The 18,596-nt window shown below is 30.0% G+C and overlaps 1 protein-coding gene across 1 annotated transcript; it reads right to left on the bottom strand.

Moving 5' to 3' along the window:
- Window positions 1-5,949: 5,949 nt before the first annotated feature.
- BDR25DRAFT_315280 (uncharacterized protein) lies at window positions 5,950-6,534 on the bottom strand (the record flags this gene model as incomplete). The annotated part of the gene is made up of 2 exons (XM_033691514.1): window positions 5,950-6,165; window positions 6,394-6,534. The coding sequence occupies 2 exons, from the start codon at window positions 6,532-6,534 to the stop codon at window positions 5,950-5,952; spliced, it is 357 nt and encodes a 118-aa protein (XP_033546065.1).
- Between the last annotated feature and the right edge of the window lie 12,062 nt (window positions 6,535-18,596).

The raw sequence follows: 18,596 nt of genomic DNA, 5'->3' as shown, positions 1-18,596 counted from the left end.
CCCGCGGGCAGTGTGGCCTAGCGGTGGCCTTAATTATAGATACTAGCTACTACACAATAGGCTATAGCTTTAGGAAGCTATAAAAGCTTTAGAAACATTTTAATACACTTTTAAAAATGCTTTTAAATCTTAAGCATGTACTTCTTTAACTAGAGTAGCCCTTAATAATAAAAGTACTTTGCATCCTGCACTATGTTGCCACTAGGCCTAGGGGCTTGCAGAGCAGGTTTAGGGTGTCCCTAAAGCAGTTTCTCTAAGAGGGCTTCCTTCCTAACATTGTTGCTTATTAGTTAAATAGTATAAGAGGTAGGGTGCAGCACGTATGCAGTCTTTCTAGAACTAAAGTCCTTTAGGAGCTCCTTAGCAGATACTAACTAGATTTTACTGTTATTATTCTCCTACTACTTAAATGTACTGTCTTTAAAACAGATTTTAGGGTTAGCTTTTTACAGCTAAGAATACTCTAAGATTAGGTTATAACCTAAGAAATTAGCTAACTAAAATCTTTAAGGGCTAACTTCTTTATTAGTACTCTTGTTGTCTGTGTAGACAAGAGAAAGATTATATAGTAATCCTAACTGTAATTAGTAATTATTAATAAAGCTTATGTTAGGCTTTTTATAGTAGTGCTTATATAAGAGGCTATATTTCTAAATAACACTAGCATTTATTAGGTTTAATTTAGCACCTATGTTGTAAAGGCTGTAGAGGATAGTTATTCTGCTATTAGAGAGTTTAAGCTGCACCTAAACTATAATGTAGAGCTGCTTACTATTTAATTTAGGCCCTAGTTGCAAGTGTGTAAGATTTGCAACTAGGGCTTCTTTTTTTTTATGCTATTATTGTCTTTTTAGTTAAATTAGTTCTTCTAGTAGGGCTTATGTTTACTAGAGGTCTTTTAAGGCGTTGTTGTAGCAGTATTAGTCCTCTGTACTAGAGACTGTTAGTTGCTTATTAATTAGCTTATAAGCTTCTAGTCTTATCTTTTATCTTTCTACTACTGTTAAGAGTTTAAGGTAGAGCAGAACTGCTTTTTTTTCTAAGTTAAAGCGTCCCTAGAGCTAGCCTAGGGCGTTATTAGAGCTTGCTTAGGGCAAGCAACAGTTTTAGTGTTGCGTACAGCGCGCTTAAACTCTAGCTAAGTGTTTACAGACTTAAGTAAGCTGTTGCGCTGCATTTCTCTTTAAATAGATTTTAAAAGGCAGCTTTATACAAAGGCAATTTTAATCTTATAGAGTTTCTCTCTGTTAAAGGTTTAGAAAGAAGTGTTTTTTAAAAGACCCTCTTACTAAGATAGCTAGGTAATAAAAGTGTTAAATGTATTACCTACTTTTTACTCTGTATTCTAAAAGTAATAGTAGTTCTTGTACTGCGTTAGAAGAAGATCTTAGGTAAGCTTATGTACTTTAGTTTAAAGCTAAGCCTAGGTTTTAATAGTGCCTTTGTTAATAGCGCAACTAATTAAGTCTTTATAGACTTTAAACTAGATCTAGTTAATAATTTATTAAGTTTAAGTAGCAGAGTTATCTAGAAGGTCTACATATTCCTAGATACTGTTTATATCTCTTACCTAAGTGTCTACTTACTATAGGGTTAGAGACTTCTTTAAGAAGCTAAGCTTTAAAAGGGCCTTAATCTTAGATAGCTAACTTAAGGTCTTATCTAGGCTAGCTTAGAATTAGAGTTAATTTAGAGTAGTCCTAAGAAATAGGCTAAAAGTTATAGAAGTAATCTAGGCCTGTTTATAAGCTTAACTAATTTTAGCTTCTAGAGCTTTTTTAGCCTTAAGCTAAAAGGCTTTTATAAGGAGTAATTATATAAACACTTTATTAGTTAAGAGTTGCACTAGGACAGTAGTAGAGCTAGTTTAGGCCTGCTCTAGAAGGGTACTGCAGCGTATCGCGTTAGCCCTTGTTGCTAACAGTTGCTGTGAGTGGCCTATAGGGAGCTAACTAGCAGTCCCTAGAGTTCTAAAACCTAAGGGGCTTAGTGTAATAAGAGGGTTGTTTAATCCTTATCTAGTATAACCTAAAAAGTTTCTAGGTTTAGTCTAACTACGTCCCTAATAGTTTTTAGGGTCTTACTTATCTTTTAACTTAAAGACTTAGTGTTCTTTATCTTCTACCTCTTATACTTGCTAATCTAGTGGAATTTAGTTAAGGCGCTAAGATGTAAGGTGCTTAAGGAGTTAAGCACTAGAGTTGTTATAAAGCGTCTCTAGAACAGCCTTAGAAGGGGTAGTAGCTGTGGCCCTGCTTTTGCGTGTGTAACTGCTGTTAGCTATTATTGTTATAGCTCTTTAATTAAGGTAAAGCTTAAAAAGCAGTAGTAGAAGTAGCCTTCTATTCTTTAAACTAACTGCGTCTCTATAGGAAAGTATAAAGGATTTAAATTATAAGAGCACTGTAAAGCAGGAAGCGTGAAGCGCAGAAGGGGGTACAGGATAGTATTAATAGACAAATCCTTAAGGAGACTCAGGGGTTTGTAAGAAGATATATATATATGTGCTAGGGCACGTGACGGGACGTCATGTGCCCAAGGCTGGGCCGAGGGCTCTCCGGGGAGAGTCCGAGGCATGTCCAAGTTGACCGTGACACTTACAGCCTAATTATAGGTTGTAACATGTAGGCTCCTCTCTCTATTAGCATCCTTACTGTTCTGCCTATACTATTATAAGTGTTAGAATTTCTTTTTATCTAGTATACTCTTTTATAAACACCTTATAGATGTCTATCTTTCTTAACTATGCCTTGTTAGTTTTCTTGTTAGTCTACTTATAGTTGCTGTTCGCGCGCTGTTGCCTGCCTTAATCCCCTTTGTTATACAAAGATGCAGCTATGCAGTCCTTATTGTTTATTAAGATCTTCCTGCGTTTTAACCTTATTATTAAATAAGTGTGTAAAGCGCGTTTAAAAGAGAAACTATTATAATGCTTTTATTTTTAACACAGCTTAAAATTATCTAGAAAAAAATAGAAGCAACTTCTTTTTAAGATAAAGGCTGTTTAGAATAAGCAAGAGTAAGAAGTAGAGCATAACTTAGAGGAGTTATAATTAATCTAGGTTTAGGAAACTTAGTTCTAGAAGCAGCTTAATCTTCTAGAGAATTATAAGGTAAAATATCTAGAAACAGACTTTTTATTCTTAGATAAAATTAAAGCGCTTAAGGCAGAAGCTTATAGTTATTTTTCTTTTTAACCTATGTTGTAGAGTTAGCAGCTTTCTACATTGCAGCTACCTAGTTTTATAATAGTTTTTTCTACTAAAGATAGTGTTTTCTAGTCTAGAGAACTTTCTCTAGGCTAGTTTTAGCTAGAAGAGACGCCTAATAGTCTTAAAAAAGCTAAGAAGTATTTATTAAGTTCTTAATAAGTTTTTACATATTTTTACTAGTAAGCTATATCTTTTACTTTACTAAGAACTTTTTTTCTTCTCTAGCATCTACTATCTGCTTAACTTTATATTTAGCTTTAATATCTTTTTATTTTGTTATAAAAAGAGGTATTTTTTTCAGTACTTTCTAAGCTTCAAGGCGTAGAACTAAAAGCGTATGCGCATTTTTTTTTAGCAGCCTAAGTTTATAATTATCCCTCTATGTCTAGAGTACTTTGTATAGGCTAATGTGTTTCTCTGCAAGTTTTTAAGATAGTTTAAAAGTGAAAAGGTTTTTTGTTTTAAAGTACACATAATCTTCTAGTTAAATTATAGAGATTTCTTACTAAGCCTTATTTGTGTTTTACTCTATTTCTTTTTAACTAGCCTTAGCCTTAATTGCTAATTTTTAGTGTAGTTTTAATAATTAAAAAAGACAGGTAGCAGATTCTAGTAAGTTTATAGGTTGCGTTTTATAAAGCGCAAAGTAAAAGTAATATCTAAAGTTAGCTTTATATAGTGTTTTTTTATTATAGTAGATTCTACTATGTTAATTGCTAGCTACGCTATAAAAAGCTATTCTGCCTAATTTATCTAATTATATAATATATACTTTCTGTTGAATGGACTCTCTGCTAGCTAGCACTTGGTGTCAGCAAATGCGTACGAGACGGAGAGGTTTGCACGGTGTAAACATCGCACGGGGGTGTTAGGTAACTAGTGTTGATTGCTTCTTGTTGTTTTCTATTGTACAAAGGAAAGGGGTTGATATAGTCCTAAACTCTGCGCACAGATCTCTGTGCACAGGGATCTAGGCGCATCTAAGCCACGTGACTATTAACTAGGCGCCTAAATATTACTATTTAGACATTAGCAACTTTTTGTTTTTCTTTTATACAGGACTTGCCTTATTTACACATACAGTAGACAGGTTGCTGTAGGGCCCTTTTTACTTATTTTATACAGGCTTAAGTCTGTTAACTAATGCTTTAACTCTAACAGTTAGTTAGTTATACAAAATTAGTTTCTTAAGAGCAAAGTTTAGCGCCTTCTTTATACAGGCATTTATAGGGTTATCTCTTTTATTAATCTACTTAATCTCTATAATCTCCCTCTTCTTGTATAATTCTTAAATTAACATAATATTAATTATAAGTCTTTTCTTATTTATTGTTCTAAGCTTTATAAGACATTTATATAGAGATCTTAAATCTATGCATAGTACAATAGGTACAGGAGGTATTCTAAGCATACATGTAATCTAGTTAATAGTTGTACTTAGTGCAATTACGTAGTTAAATCCTCCCACTATTCTGTACAGCTTACTAGCTAGGACAGAGCAGGTAACGCGTTTACACTTAGAGGAGTTCTAGTGTACAATATTACCTATAATTTTAAAGTTGTATAAGTTTCTAGTTTACTGCTTAGTCCTAAAAATAATAAAAAAGCTAAGCTATAAACTTAGGTCCTTATTATTTATAAAAAATCTGTTAGTAAAGATAAATAACTTTATATAGAAAAGATTAAGTAGTACATATAATAATCCTCTATTCTAGTTGTTAATTTACTATTAGATTTATATGTTTAATGCCTTAATATTATTGTATAACAGCAACATGACTTAAGCAGCAGTAGACAGGTCAAATGCTGCCTCAGGTTAACATACTAATGCGATATAGGCACCTCGCGCGCGCTGTTCAACGTACTTCTGCGCGGCATCCTCTACCTTAGACTCTATTATGTGTAGATTCCTAGCTTAACCCTTCTATGTAAGAATAATATTATTTTATATAAAGTAGATCTTTCCTCTATTAAATTTAATAGCCTAATTATGCAATAGTATAGTCTTAGGCTTTACTTAGAAGTTAGCTTTAAGCAATTTTTTTCCCTCTCTTTATGCAAAATTAGCTGTAATAATACTAAGGGTATTATCTGTCTATAGTCCTGTAATACTAAACACTGTTAGGCCTTTATGTGTAATTAATAAGCACAGATTATATAATAAGGTTTTTATAAAAAGTCTATTCTTATAATAGTTATAGTATGTCTTAAACTAATACAAGCCTAACTCTGCTGCGCTGTATAGTAGTTGTACAACTCTAAATATTGTGTGTGGAGGGAAGCTTTTACAGAGTTCTCTTAGTAGTTATGTAAAGAGAGTGCAAACAAGCTTGTCTATTAATTATACATATGCCTAAGTAATATTGCGTAGTTTATAGTGCATGTTGTATAAAGCTATTAGTAATAGGCTAATAGCTAGGATTAACCTCTAACTTATTTTCTAAATTATAGGAGACTATGTAAGGATCTCCTTCTTCTCCTTATCTAAATGTCCTGTAAACACAAGTTATAACTTTTTATATAGTTTTATTAATTTCTTTTTAACTTTATATATAAGTTAAAGGTTAAAGATCTGTCCCTTGTAGATTAATAGATTATATAAAAGTACCTTAAACGTGCTGCCCGCGATTAGGCTCTCTATTTCTGTACAGTCTAATTCTTTAAATGGTTTCCCAGGTGTTGTGATCACACTGTCCGCACAGAGCTTGATCGCCAGAGCGTAGTCATCCTTTTTCTTCTAGGTTAGGAACATTATGTCTTGTACAGGATTCTTGCGTGGTCTCCCACAGCCTCTCTTAGCTAGTTGTGGTTCTAGTTCTGCCTCTGCAACATTCTTGCAGGGCTGTTCTCTCTTCCTCTTCTTTAGGGGATCTCTTTGTACAGGGATTAGTTCATCTAGGTCATCTGTTGCAGGTAGGTTGTCTTCCTCCTTTTCTCTATAGTACAGTTTGACCTGCGTACATCAGAGCTTTAGTAGGCTATTCTCTCTCTTAATAATAACGTCTCTCCCTTTAATGCTCTTAATCTTATACAGGCTAGTCTAGCCTTCCTTCTCTCTCTATGCTATAATCTTTAAGCTAAGGGGGAGGTTAAGAACTTTGTGCGTTGTAGGGCTATTATAGGTGTTAATTATATAATTAATGTTTACTTTTGCACAGTTCTTTTAAAGTATCTTTATTACCTTTTGTGCAGCGCTTGCTTGTGCAATAATGTCTAGCAATAGTAGAGAGTTTAGGTTAATTCTTAGGTATGCCCTAAAGACTAGCAGCGTGGGTACTAGACTGTGTGGGCCAGCTGTGTCGTTTAGAGCCTTAACTGCCATCTGCAGGATAGCCTCATTATCTGTACAGTCACCTAGCTCAGTCTTTAGGATGTTGAACGCTTGTTAGAGAGGTGCGTGCGCGCGCTTAACCTTTCTAACTGCCTAATGTGCTTCTACAGGCATCTGCCTGCATGTAGCTCCTACAATCTTTGCACAAGCTTAAAAATCCTTTAAAGCAAAGTTTATACTAGAGTTATGCATAATGTAGTTTAGGGGTCCTTAATAGGTGTTAATCTAGCATTTGCACAGTGCATCCTAGGTATCTTGTGCAGACATAGATTTTAGGAATGTGGCAGCCTAAAATAATGTGTCTATATTAATAACATATAAAACATCCTTATTATTAATTTATACAACATTAATAATAACTTTATAGTTAAAGTAGGTGTTATTTTTAATTATAAACTTAAATCTTTGCAGGGCCTAGTTGTACAATTAGCAGAGGTAGTAGAACTTCTTAATCTCTTCCAGCACTGCGGCATTAACGTTATGGCTGGCGCTGGTTAGCATCTTCTAGAGTCTCTCTGTGCGGGGGTGTCTAAATTAGTAGTGGAGGCGGTAGAGTTCTAATTTAGTAAAGAAAGACATAGATTCTTTCTTACTAATGTTAAAAAAAAAGTATCTTTATTTTTATATAATAAGAATAGTAGTTTTGTCTTTGCGTATAATAACATTTAAAATGTTATTAAAGTATGCCCTAAGTTAGTTAGCATCTGCTAGCAATAGCAGGAATAGTGTTAGAGTCTTTAGAATGTAATACATTATGTTACTAACTAAGTTAGTAATTTATATAGTACTAATTAATTTTATTAATCCTTATTTTTTAAAGCTAATACTTTTTTTCCTTAGTGTCTAGTCTACTTTTGTATAAAAGAATTTTTGTAGGTATGCTTTAAGTTATAACTTCCTTACAGTAGAGATTCTTACTACGCTAGTATTCTATAGTTTACTTTAGTATACTGTACAGTATTAATCTTTAAGGATAAACTATTCTGCGTATCCTTTAGGTTCTAGGCTGTAGATGTCCTCTACAGTCGCGCAGTAAAGAAATGTAGCATTAGTAAAGTAGTTAATAATCTTCTTACCTTCTTTTTTATCTAGGTTGTTGTTGTTGTGTAACTTCTTTTTCTTCTACTCTAGTTTACCTTTAAACTTTTAAATGTACATATTTACTTTTTTACATGTTAGTGTCTTATTATAGAATCTTTTATACAAAGAGATATATTAGTGTTTTATATAAGATTAATCTATATAAGAATAATTTATTAACTAACATTCTTTTTTATAATAGATAAAGCATTACTTTAATTATACAGAGAACTATAGTCTAAATAATCCTCTATATCCCCTTAGGCTTTTTCTATATTGTTAATAGCTATGTGTATGTAGTAAGCTATATTACCTATTTATGTAGTACACGTTTTAGGATTTGTTTATAAATGCATTATTCTATTAATTAATTATAACTTAAAGTGCTAAACAGAGGTTACTGTACAGTGCTTTACATGTAGGCTTAATTAAAAACATTGCTTATTTAAGTTTAAGTTACCCTTAGCATGCTTATATAATAGTAGTGTAAAGCAGTATCTTGCTTTAGATTTATAGACTAAGAGCTTTTTATGCAAAAGTAAGTTTATTAATTATAGCTTTAAAAGCTTTATATAAAGTTTTTATAAAGTTTTCTTACTTACTTTATATAAAGCTTATTGTTATTTAATCTGTCTAATACTAGTTATAGTTTATGTTAGTATTAAAGTAATTACTAAGCTACTTATACAGTAACTTTTATAATTGTCCTAGACTAATATTATAAAGGTAGAACATGTGTGCGCGCTTTTTAAAAATATTAGGAAAGATGCTTACGTATAATGCCTTAGAGATAGCAAGGTGTTAGCAGAGCTTAATAAATACTATAGCCTTGTTAGCTAGAATATTATATAGTTGCCCTATATAGTTGTTTTTCTTCCTTTATACCTTTTAAAATTATATAACCTTTTTAGGTGTAAGGTTCTCTACTGTAATATCTTATGTAAGTAGAAGTTAGTATAGATTATACAGTAATTAAATTATATGTAGTGGGTACAAGCTTTAGGGAATCTCATGCAGAGCTGTGGCTATAGGAATATGTAGCTGCCTAGTTGTGCTCTTGTACAGTAAGCTATTACAAGGTAGTTGTACTAATTATAGAGGAAGTATTAGGTCTGTAGGTGATTTGTACAGAGACATCCTCTGTTGCGTTAAGACTAGCAATAGTAGTAATAGTTTTATATAATGCTTTAGTAGGATAGTAAACATGTGTTCTTTTTTTATAAGTCTATATAGTGTAGTAGCCTCTATTATGTCCTTTTTAAAGCTAATGCCCTTGTTCTATAAAGTAGTAATTAGTTTTTATAGAAACAGTTAGCTAAGATCTCTAAAGTGTATAAGCTTTTACTTTATAAAGTTATTTTAAAAGTTTTTAAGTGTACATACATCTATTACACTTAACGCGCAGAGTTTTATAATTAAGTTAGCTGTGTATAAATTAAGCTTATTTTTAAGTATGTTATTTAATAGTTTAATCTTATCTACTTAATTCTTAATGTTTATCTGCTTTGCTAGAGTCTTTGCTAAGATGCCTATAAAAAGTATGTATTAGTTATATGTTAATATGTTATGTTAGCTAGTTATAGATAGAGCTGGCGTTGCTTATTGCTCTATAGTAGTTAATTATGCGTTGTCGCGCGCTGTCTTACTTCTTGTTGTACGCTGCCTCTAAACAGCCTTATGCAAAAAGATAAAACAGACCTTCTAGCGTTAAACAAGCACTACTATTTATATAATACCTTTAAATAGTATTATATAGACAGGTTTCTTGCTTTTGCTTAAGTAACTAAATAGAGATTTATAGCTACTTGTATATAAATTAGACTTTATCTTTACTCTTACTAATTTATAGTTAAAGTAGTAAGAAAAAGAATTCTTCTTATACATAAACTTTTAAATAGAAAGGTATAAGAAAAACTTTCTCTCTTACAGTATTTAAACTACTAATTAGTGTTAAATAGACTCTCTGCTAGATAGCACTTAGTGTTAGCAAATGCGTACAAGACGGAGAGGTTTGCACAGTGTAAACATTGCACAGGGGTGTTAGGTAACTAGTGTTAATTGCTTCTTGTTGTTTTCTATCGTACGAAGGAAAGGGGTTGATATAGTCCTAAACTCTGCGCACGGATCTCCGTGCACAGGGATCCGGGCGCATCCGAGCCACGTGACTATCAACCAGGCGCCCGAATATCACTATTCGGACACTTTCTTAGATACTTTTTTATTTTAGTGTTTACTCTTTTAGTTTAACTATCTGTCTATCGGTAATACGCTATAGATAGTCTGTGTTCTACTCTTTAATGTCTTATTATAGTGTTCTAGAATTTACTTGTAAATAGCTTATTTCTATCTAAGATAATAATTTATAGACACTTATAAATAAAAAACACATTTTGTTCTAGCTTCTATATAAATTCTTTAGCTGTAATGCTTTTCTTAGTAGGCTATATATGCAGAAACTTTGTTGTTTTGTCTAGAGTAACTACTACTATATTATAAAGTCTGTCTGTTCCTAGTTTATGTAATAGTAGTAGTCTAGTAATAAAGTCTATTATTATTATAGTCTAAGGTTGTTTAGAGGCTTTAATTAACTATAAATAACTATATGTCTTATGCTGTCTAGAATTATTTCTATTATAGACATTACATTTTTAAAGAATTTCTATGCATAGTTGTTTTAACTAGGGCATGTTTTAAAAAATTATAGCATTAATTTTTTTCTAGAGTGTTCTAATTCCTAGGTGTCTAAACATAAAGGCCTTGTAGTATTCTTTAATAAAGTTCTTCTATTCTTGTTTTACTATTATAAGAGTTGTAATTAATTTTTCTAGTGCTAGTTTATTATAAACTAGCTTTTCTTCTATTTCTTTAAATAGTGTAAATTCTTTTATGTTTTTTTTAATTTCTTTTAAAGTAGTCTAAGCGTTAGCTTAGAGTGTCTACTTACTAGTTATTTATTTCTATAACATGTTTTATTATAAAACTAAACTAGGCTAGTTCTATAGCCTATTATACATGTATTAGTAACAGTTTTATTATTATTAGAAAAGTAACTAGGTTAGCGTAGTTTATAAAGACAACAAAGCGCTGTTCTATTCTTTATAATTTAGTCTTCTATGCTCTTAGTACATTTACTATAGCCTTAAGTTTTTTATCTAGAATACTATAGTTCTATTCTAATAAAAAGAACTTTACTAAATGTAACAGTGCAGCTTGTCAAGCTCCGCTGCTAGTTACATGATCTCGCTAAGGGTTAAGCGAGCGCGCTAGCGCTTTGGCGCTGCGCAAGCTTTTCTCTCGCGAAAACCCTTCGCCTCCTTCACTCCCCATCCTAGTTTAGCTGAAATAGAGCCGACCTACTCTACCTTGCTTCCCTAGCTCCATACAGTAGTAGAGACAGTGCTTGTCATCACACTAAATAATAAGTTACTAGGTGCTATCGCCTGTTTTCCTGCTTTAAGAAAAATACTGCTTCTTTAGCTCTTAGCAATGCATCTATATGTAGCTTAGTTTTAAGGCGTAGGTTTGTCAGATTGAAGCACTGTTTCTAGGCTTCCTAAGATGAATGATGGGTTTGGATATGATGTATGGGATGATTGATTGATTGTATTGATTTATTGATCCTTTTTCTGCTCTACTCGTGTTGCTCGGCTTTTTGTTTTGCCGCTCCGAGTCCCTCGCGCACTTGCCCTATGCGCGACCAGCTTGCAAAATGCTGCAACATGCTGCAAAATGCTGCAAAATGCAGCAATTTGCAGCAACATACTGTTCGAGCTTATTGCTTGTACTATGTAGCAGCTTTCGTCAAGCGTTCCTCCTGTCTTAACAGTAGGTGCGCATATCTAACAAGGTTGTACATCTGTACTACTAGCTTACTAGTTATAATTCTCTTAAGCTTCTAAAAGGCTTTATCTATCTAAAGAGTCTAGACAAAGTTGCTTTTAAGCCCTACTTCTTTTAATATAGTGTTAGTAAGTAGAAGTGTAATTTTTAAGTAATCTTATATTATCTATTGCATATAACCTATTAGACTAAGAAATCCTCTAACTTCTGTTACACTTATAGGTACTAGCTATTCTTTTACCTTTTCTACTTTTATAGAATTTATTTTTACTTTTTCTCTATTAATAATAAATCTAAGGTACTTAGTTTCTAGTATATTAAATTTATATTTTAAGAGTTGTTAGTAAAGTTTATACTTTTATAGCTAGTCTAGTACTAGTTTTACCTTTGCTATGTAATCTAGTTTATTATGCTTAGTGTAGATAAGAACATTATCTAGGTATAATAGCATAAAAATGTCTAGGTATAGGTTAAGCGCTGTGTTAATAACTCTTTAGAATATAGCTAGGGCGTTAGTTAATCTAAATAGCATAATAAGTAACTTATATAGTGCGCTAGAGGTTTAGAAGGCTGTTCTCTATTTATAGCCTTCTTTAATTTATATCTTATTAAACTTATCTTAAATGTTAAACTTTATAAAGTATTTAGTTTCTCTAAGTTAATTTATAATGTTTTAAATAATAAAGAATAGAAATTAATTACAGATAGTATTATTATTAAAAGTTTAGTAGTCTTAATAGACTTTAATCTTTCCTTCTTTCTTCTTTGCAAATACTACTACTAATGCTGTAAGGCTTTTGCTCTTTTAAATGTGGCCTCTTACTAGCATTTAATTTACATATTCTTATAAGGCTTTCTTCTAGATTTTTATTAAGAGTCTTAGTTTATAAGTCTTTAGCTATAGGTTTAGTTTTAGGTTTATAGCGTAGTTCTATAGCTAATATAGTAGAAGTTCTTCTAGATTATTAAGAGTTTTAAACATGTCTTAGTAGTTGCTGTATTTATTAGAAATTACAGGCTCTAGTTATTATACTATTTAATATATTCTAGCCTATTCTACTTTTTAGTTAGTAAGTATTTTTTTAAGTGTAGTATCTTTAATTTCTTTTTTATTATTTAGATTATCTTAGCTTTAGATTCTTAGCATAGAAACTTTTTAGGTTTTTATTTCTTAGAATACTAGCTAGCTTCTTATTTTACTTGTTTAAATACTAGGCAGGTGTCTCTATAACATGCTAACTAAGTTATAGTTGCATGTTATTTAGAGGTCTAGATAGTTATGTTTTTCTAGTTAATTTCTAGGTTATGCTTATATAGCTAATTATAGCCTAGTATAGCTTAGTACTTACCTCTAAAAGGTAGTATGCTTAATAGTTTTTAGTTATAAGTGTTCTTAGTTTCTAAATTAGGTTTAGTTATTTTAAGATAAATATATCTTCTTTTAAATTTAATTAAGAATGCGTCTACAAGAGTAACTTTAAAAAGTTAGTTCTTTATTTTATATAGTATGTTATAGTAGTCTACCTATTAAGAGTTAATAGTAGTAAATGTACATCTGCTATTAATTAAGGCTGTTTCTTTACATTCTTCTAATGTAAACTATGTTATAAGGCTTTAGCTAATTCTTTATTTAACTACTACTAATGCTCTTACATTATAGTGTATAATGTTATAGTTTAGAGTTTTGTTATTTTTAACATTTTTTATAGTTATTTTTTATATTTTTATCTAGTCTGTCTAAAGCCTGTACTTTTAGTAGCCTTTAATTATATAATTTTTTACTAAGCATTAGTAGTTCTCTATCTAGAAGTGCTGCAGAAGTTAGTTATTTACCTAATATGCTCTTTACTAAAAGTAGTAAAAGACGCAGTCTCTGCATTTTCTGCATTTAGTCTATAGAAGATTTTTGTAGTCTAGTCTAGAGCTATAATAGAGGCAGTTTAGCATTTTACATTTTATTAGTTCTTCTCTTAGGATATTATCTCTAGTTCTATTATCTTATGTTAGCTTTAGCCACTACCTAGCCTAGTGCTTAGTAGGCTAATGTTTTACGCAGTACCTATTTAAGCATAGGTACTATAAGAACAGGCAATTCTTTAGGTTTATATAGACTAGTACTAGTTATACCTGTGTCTACCTTAGGTATTCTTTTATTTTTATAATCTAGAGTAGATACTTTTTATAGCAGTAGTAGACCTTTTTATATTACTTACTTTTATATAAAATGTAATACTAATTAAGCAGTTATGTTTCTAGCTCCTTTCTTATTACTACTAATGCTAGAGGTAGGGTCTTAGACCTCTTCTAGCATAAGTTAGAGGTTTGTAATAGTGTAGGTAGCTACTTAAAGCTTTACTAGTCTTTCTTATTTAGAATGCTATAATGTACTTTAGTAATATTTAAAATTACCTTATAAGTCTTTACATTATTATTAATAGGCACCTTCTAGTATAGTATCTTATAATACTAGTGTTTATAGTTAGCTCTACACTTCTAGCACTAACTGCTCTAAAATTACTAGGTAAGCTTTTCTACTAGTGTTTCTAACATGTGTTACTTTAAGAAAAACCTTTCTTTTTTCTTTTATATGTTTTGTACGTAATTTGCAACCTATATTAATTAGTGTAGTTTTTTATAAACTACAGCTTTTTCTAGCGCTAAATTAATGTTATAGCTATCTTAGACTTCTACTTCTTAATAATTTATAGAGTAATTTATTAGTTTATAGTTTATTTTATATTTTTAATAAAGTCTTTTAGTAAGCTTATTATAGATTTTATCTACTTTTAAGCTTTTTTTTTATGCTTATAACTTTTATTACTAGTCTTAAATCTTTATTTTCTAGAGTTCTAGAGTCTAGGCATTTTTAACAGAAGTGTTTTACTTTTCTGTAGTTTAGACAGGCTTTCTTCTTAAGCTAGTCTCTTTGTTTATGTGTTAAAGAGAGTCTATTTTTTTTCTCTATTTTTAAAGCCTTTTCTTTAGTAGCTTTTACTTTGCTAAGATTTTTAAGTTTTTTTTATAAAGTGTTTTTCTCTTTTTTTAAAATTTTAAGTAAATTTTTAATTAAAGTCTTTTTTTCTTTTAATTTAAGATTTTATTCTTAGTGTTTGTTATTATAGACAGTTGCTAATTTAATAAACTTCTCTAGTTCTTTTAGTTTATTAATGTGCTTATATTTATCTTTAATTTAATTTTAAAGTTCTTTATAGAACATGTAGTAAAGAGCTCTTTAGTCTGTCTAGCTGTATATAGCTTGTTGTTTTTAGAACTATACTACATATTAATATACTATTTCTTTTTCTTACTAAAAGTTATTTATTTTATTTATCGCTATTTTTTTTATTTACTTATTTATAGATAGCTTTTAAGGCTTTTTTAAATTCCTTAATGTTTTAAAAGATTTGTTAGGTCTAATTATGTAGCTTAATTTTTATTCTTTTATACTAGTTCTAACTATCTGCGTAGGGCTAAAACTATATTACTAGTGTTTTTTTAAGTAAAGGCTTATCTATTTAACTATTTTCTTATTTGTTTAAAAGGCTTCTAGATTGTAGCGTATATAAAGTTAGTAATAAATAAAAAAGAGTTTTAAGTTCTAAGAATTACTAGCAAAGGGTTTAAAAAGTGCTAAGTATAAAAACCTTTTTACTAACATATTTATTTACTTATTAAGCTAATAATAAAAGGTAGAGAGTTTAACTTATAAGTTTACTACCTGCTTTATAAGTTCTAACTTAGAAGCTGTTAGGTTTAAAGTTAATCTTAATAAAGTAGCTCTTATTATAAATAAGTCTTTATAAAAGAAGAGAATAAGATTTATACTTTATTAGAAAATAGTAATTAATGTTATAATTTTTACTTTAAGGATCTAGTATTTTCTAGAGTACGCAGGGCCTAGAGGAGAGTAGGGATTAGTAGAGAGTAGAGGCTAGGCTACTACAGGTGTACAGTCTGTTGTGCCTTTGCTTAAGGAATAGAAGGGGTTAGCTAACTATAGCTTACCCTTTAATAGTAGTATAAAGTGCTTAGGTTAAACAGTTCTTATAAAACAAAATAAAAGAATATATAGTGTAAGATATTTAACATACTTCACAGGCAAGTTGCTTACACACCTGAGTTGCTTACTTTTGCTAAGACCCCACCCTAACAAACTCTATTATAGCCTATAACAACCCGCTCTAGCACTATATAGTACAGTACAGCCTAGAATATTATTTAGATACTACTTCTACTTCTTACTTACACATTTGTGTGTTATGCCTAGTCTAATTACACTATTTATAGCGCCTTTAGAATAGCTTACCTACTTTAGCTTACACCTGCTTTTTTGCCTTTTTCTTATTACTATGCGCTTTAAACTTCTTTAAAGCTGTTAAGTGTAAGCTTTTTTAAATTATTAAAGTTCTTTTTACTTTAATTTACTTTTTTTATGTAATTTATATTATATAGTAGCCTTATTAGCTTTTTAAAGCTTAGTAATTTTTTATTACACTAATACTAGCTTATGTGTAATTATTACTACTTTTTTTAAAACTTTTTTAAGCACTTTAACTATAAAAGTTAGTTACTTATTTATATACTTTTAAATTTTTATTTTTATATATATTAATTATAACTTAAGTTTTAAAGTATTACTTAGAGTTTATAACTGCTAGAGTTTATTATGTATAAGTAGTAGTAGTAATAAAGTGTGTAACTTTATATTAAAGCTTATTATAACTTATTATAAGTTAAAAGAAACTAATCTAGCGCTTTAAAACTTTTTTTAAATATTACTAAAAGTAATTATAGTATTATAAGCTACTTTAAAGCATAGTAAGAACTTTATTTTTATAATATAAGTAATTTAGTTATATATAAAGTTTTTAGCTTAGCGCTTATACACTTTTTTTAAAAAAGTAAAATAACTTATATTAAGTAGCTATAAAAAGTGTAATAAGTAAAAAAGCATATAAATAATAATAATTTATTATTTTTATAGTATTACTAAAAATAAAGTAAGTTATAGCTTTTATAGCTGTTAATAACTAGTAGATAGTAGCTACTAATAGTATACTTTTTTATATGCACATTAAAGTGCTTTAACTAGTCTAAACTAAGCTAATTAGTAGTCTAGCTGCGCTTAAAGACTATAATAACTTAATTTTAAAGTAGATTTTTTTATACTAGTTTAAAAAGTAATTACTACTTTAAAAGATAATAAAAAGTAAAATAGCCTACCCTTTAGCATTAATGCTCTAAATAGCTGTTGTCTACTTTTAGTAACCTAGCTAGACTACTTTTAGCTGTTCTTATCTCTCTAAACTTATAATAACTACTTTAGTAAATATTTAGCCTATTATAAACTTTATCTTATTAAAGTTGTATATGTTTATTATTTTAGATGCTATACTTAGCTTTAATATTCTTTATAAAGTTAAACTAGCTTTAAATTACTATAAAATTTTTATAAAAAGCTTTTTTTATAGTTATAGTTATACTTAAACTTTACTTTAAGCTTTAAGTAGCACTTAATAAATATATTAAGCTAGTTTATACTAATATAGCCTATATTATGCTTAGTGTGTAAAGAATTAGCTATATTAGCTATAGCTGCTAGCTAAGAGGGAAATTCTTATGCATCTAGCTTAAGTATGTGCTAAATAATTACTTACTTTTTATTATTATCTACTTTTTATAAGTTAGCTATATAATTAGCTTAAAAAGGTTGTCTAGCGTGTTAGTTACTTATTATCTTTTAAAAAACTTTATAGATAGCTGTAGTGTGTTGCTTAAAAAGTATTACATCTTATTTAAAAGCTTAAAGCATAAGCTGTATCTAATATTCTTTTAACATGTCTAAGTAGTGTTATTAGAAATATATTAGTGTAGAAAGTGTAGTATAGTAAAGTCTTAGTAAAAGTAAGCAACTTAGGTGTGTAAGCAACTTGCCTGTGAAGTACATTAATTAGTATTACTTTTATTATAAAGTAGCAATGCTACTTAGTCTATGTAGTAAAGGACTAGAATAAACTAAACTTTAATTATAACTTTTCTATAATAGTTAAGATCTAAACTATATATATAGAGTTCTAGAGACTAATTGTTGTTGCCTGTTATAAGCGTCTAACATAGAAGCGCTTATTAGCGCTTACAGCGCTCAAACGTCCTTCTCTTATTAGATACTACACTCTGCTGTGCATTAGCCTAACAAGTTTGTCTATTCTTTGTCTGTTAGGTCACGTGACCTTAGAGGTGGGGTGACTAGGGGGTTCTAGCCTTGTCTGTCTAAACAGTGGGGCACTTGTGTAACGGCACAGGCAAGACAATGGGTCCGAATGCGGTGGGATTCCACTCAGAGGCATATGGGAGTGCGTGGGGACTCAGAACCTAGGAATGCTATTAACACCTATAGGCCTTGTACAAAAGGATATTAGAAAACTACTAAGCTAGCTATAAGAGCAAGGTGCAACTAAATACATAAAGGAATAAGGGTACAGCAGAGGGCAGGGTAGAGTTAGGGCTAGGTTAAGTTAGGGTTAAGCTAGGGTTAGAGTTAATATAGGGACCCTTTATATAGGTTCTAGGCAACCTAAGATAGAATAATTTATAAGAATTATTACACTTCTCCTCTCTTTATAAACTAATAGTCCTTATTAGTAGTAATTATAGTATAAAGTATTGCTATTATATTCTTTGCCTTTTTAAACTAAAACTAGTCTAATTTAGCTAGGTGTTCTTACTAAGTATTTCTTTACACTACTAGTAGTGTTCTCTAAACTAAATGCTACATATGTAGTTATTAATTATTAAAGTAGTAAGTGTAATTTATTAGTTAAAAATAATTTAGATAAAATAATAAAGTTTTTTTTATAAGTTCTCTTTTTTAGATTATACGCTATAAGGTAGGCTACTATAGCTTTAAAGAAGTTTACCTAGGTATATTTAAAACTATACTTTAGTACTTATAAGCTAAAAAAAAGCTTTTTTTATAAGTAAAAAAACTAATCTAACTAAAATACTTTTTTTTAATAGCTGTACTAATAAAGCGCGCTTTAAATATAAGAAATGCTTTCTTTTTATTTATTCTAAAAGTCTAGAATGCTTATTATGCCTTAGTTTTTTTCTAACTAGTAATAAAATAAGCTTAT

This window comes from Lindgomyces ingoldianus, assembly GCF_010093535.1.
Source record: "Lindgomyces ingoldianus strain ATCC 200398 unplaced genomic scaffold BDR25scaffold_21, whole genome shotgun sequence".
NCBI classification, from domain to species: domain Eukaryota; kingdom Fungi; phylum Ascomycota; class Dothideomycetes; order Pleosporales; family Lindgomycetaceae; genus Lindgomyces; species Lindgomyces ingoldianus.
This window is presented reverse-complemented; position numbering and strand designations above follow the sequence as displayed.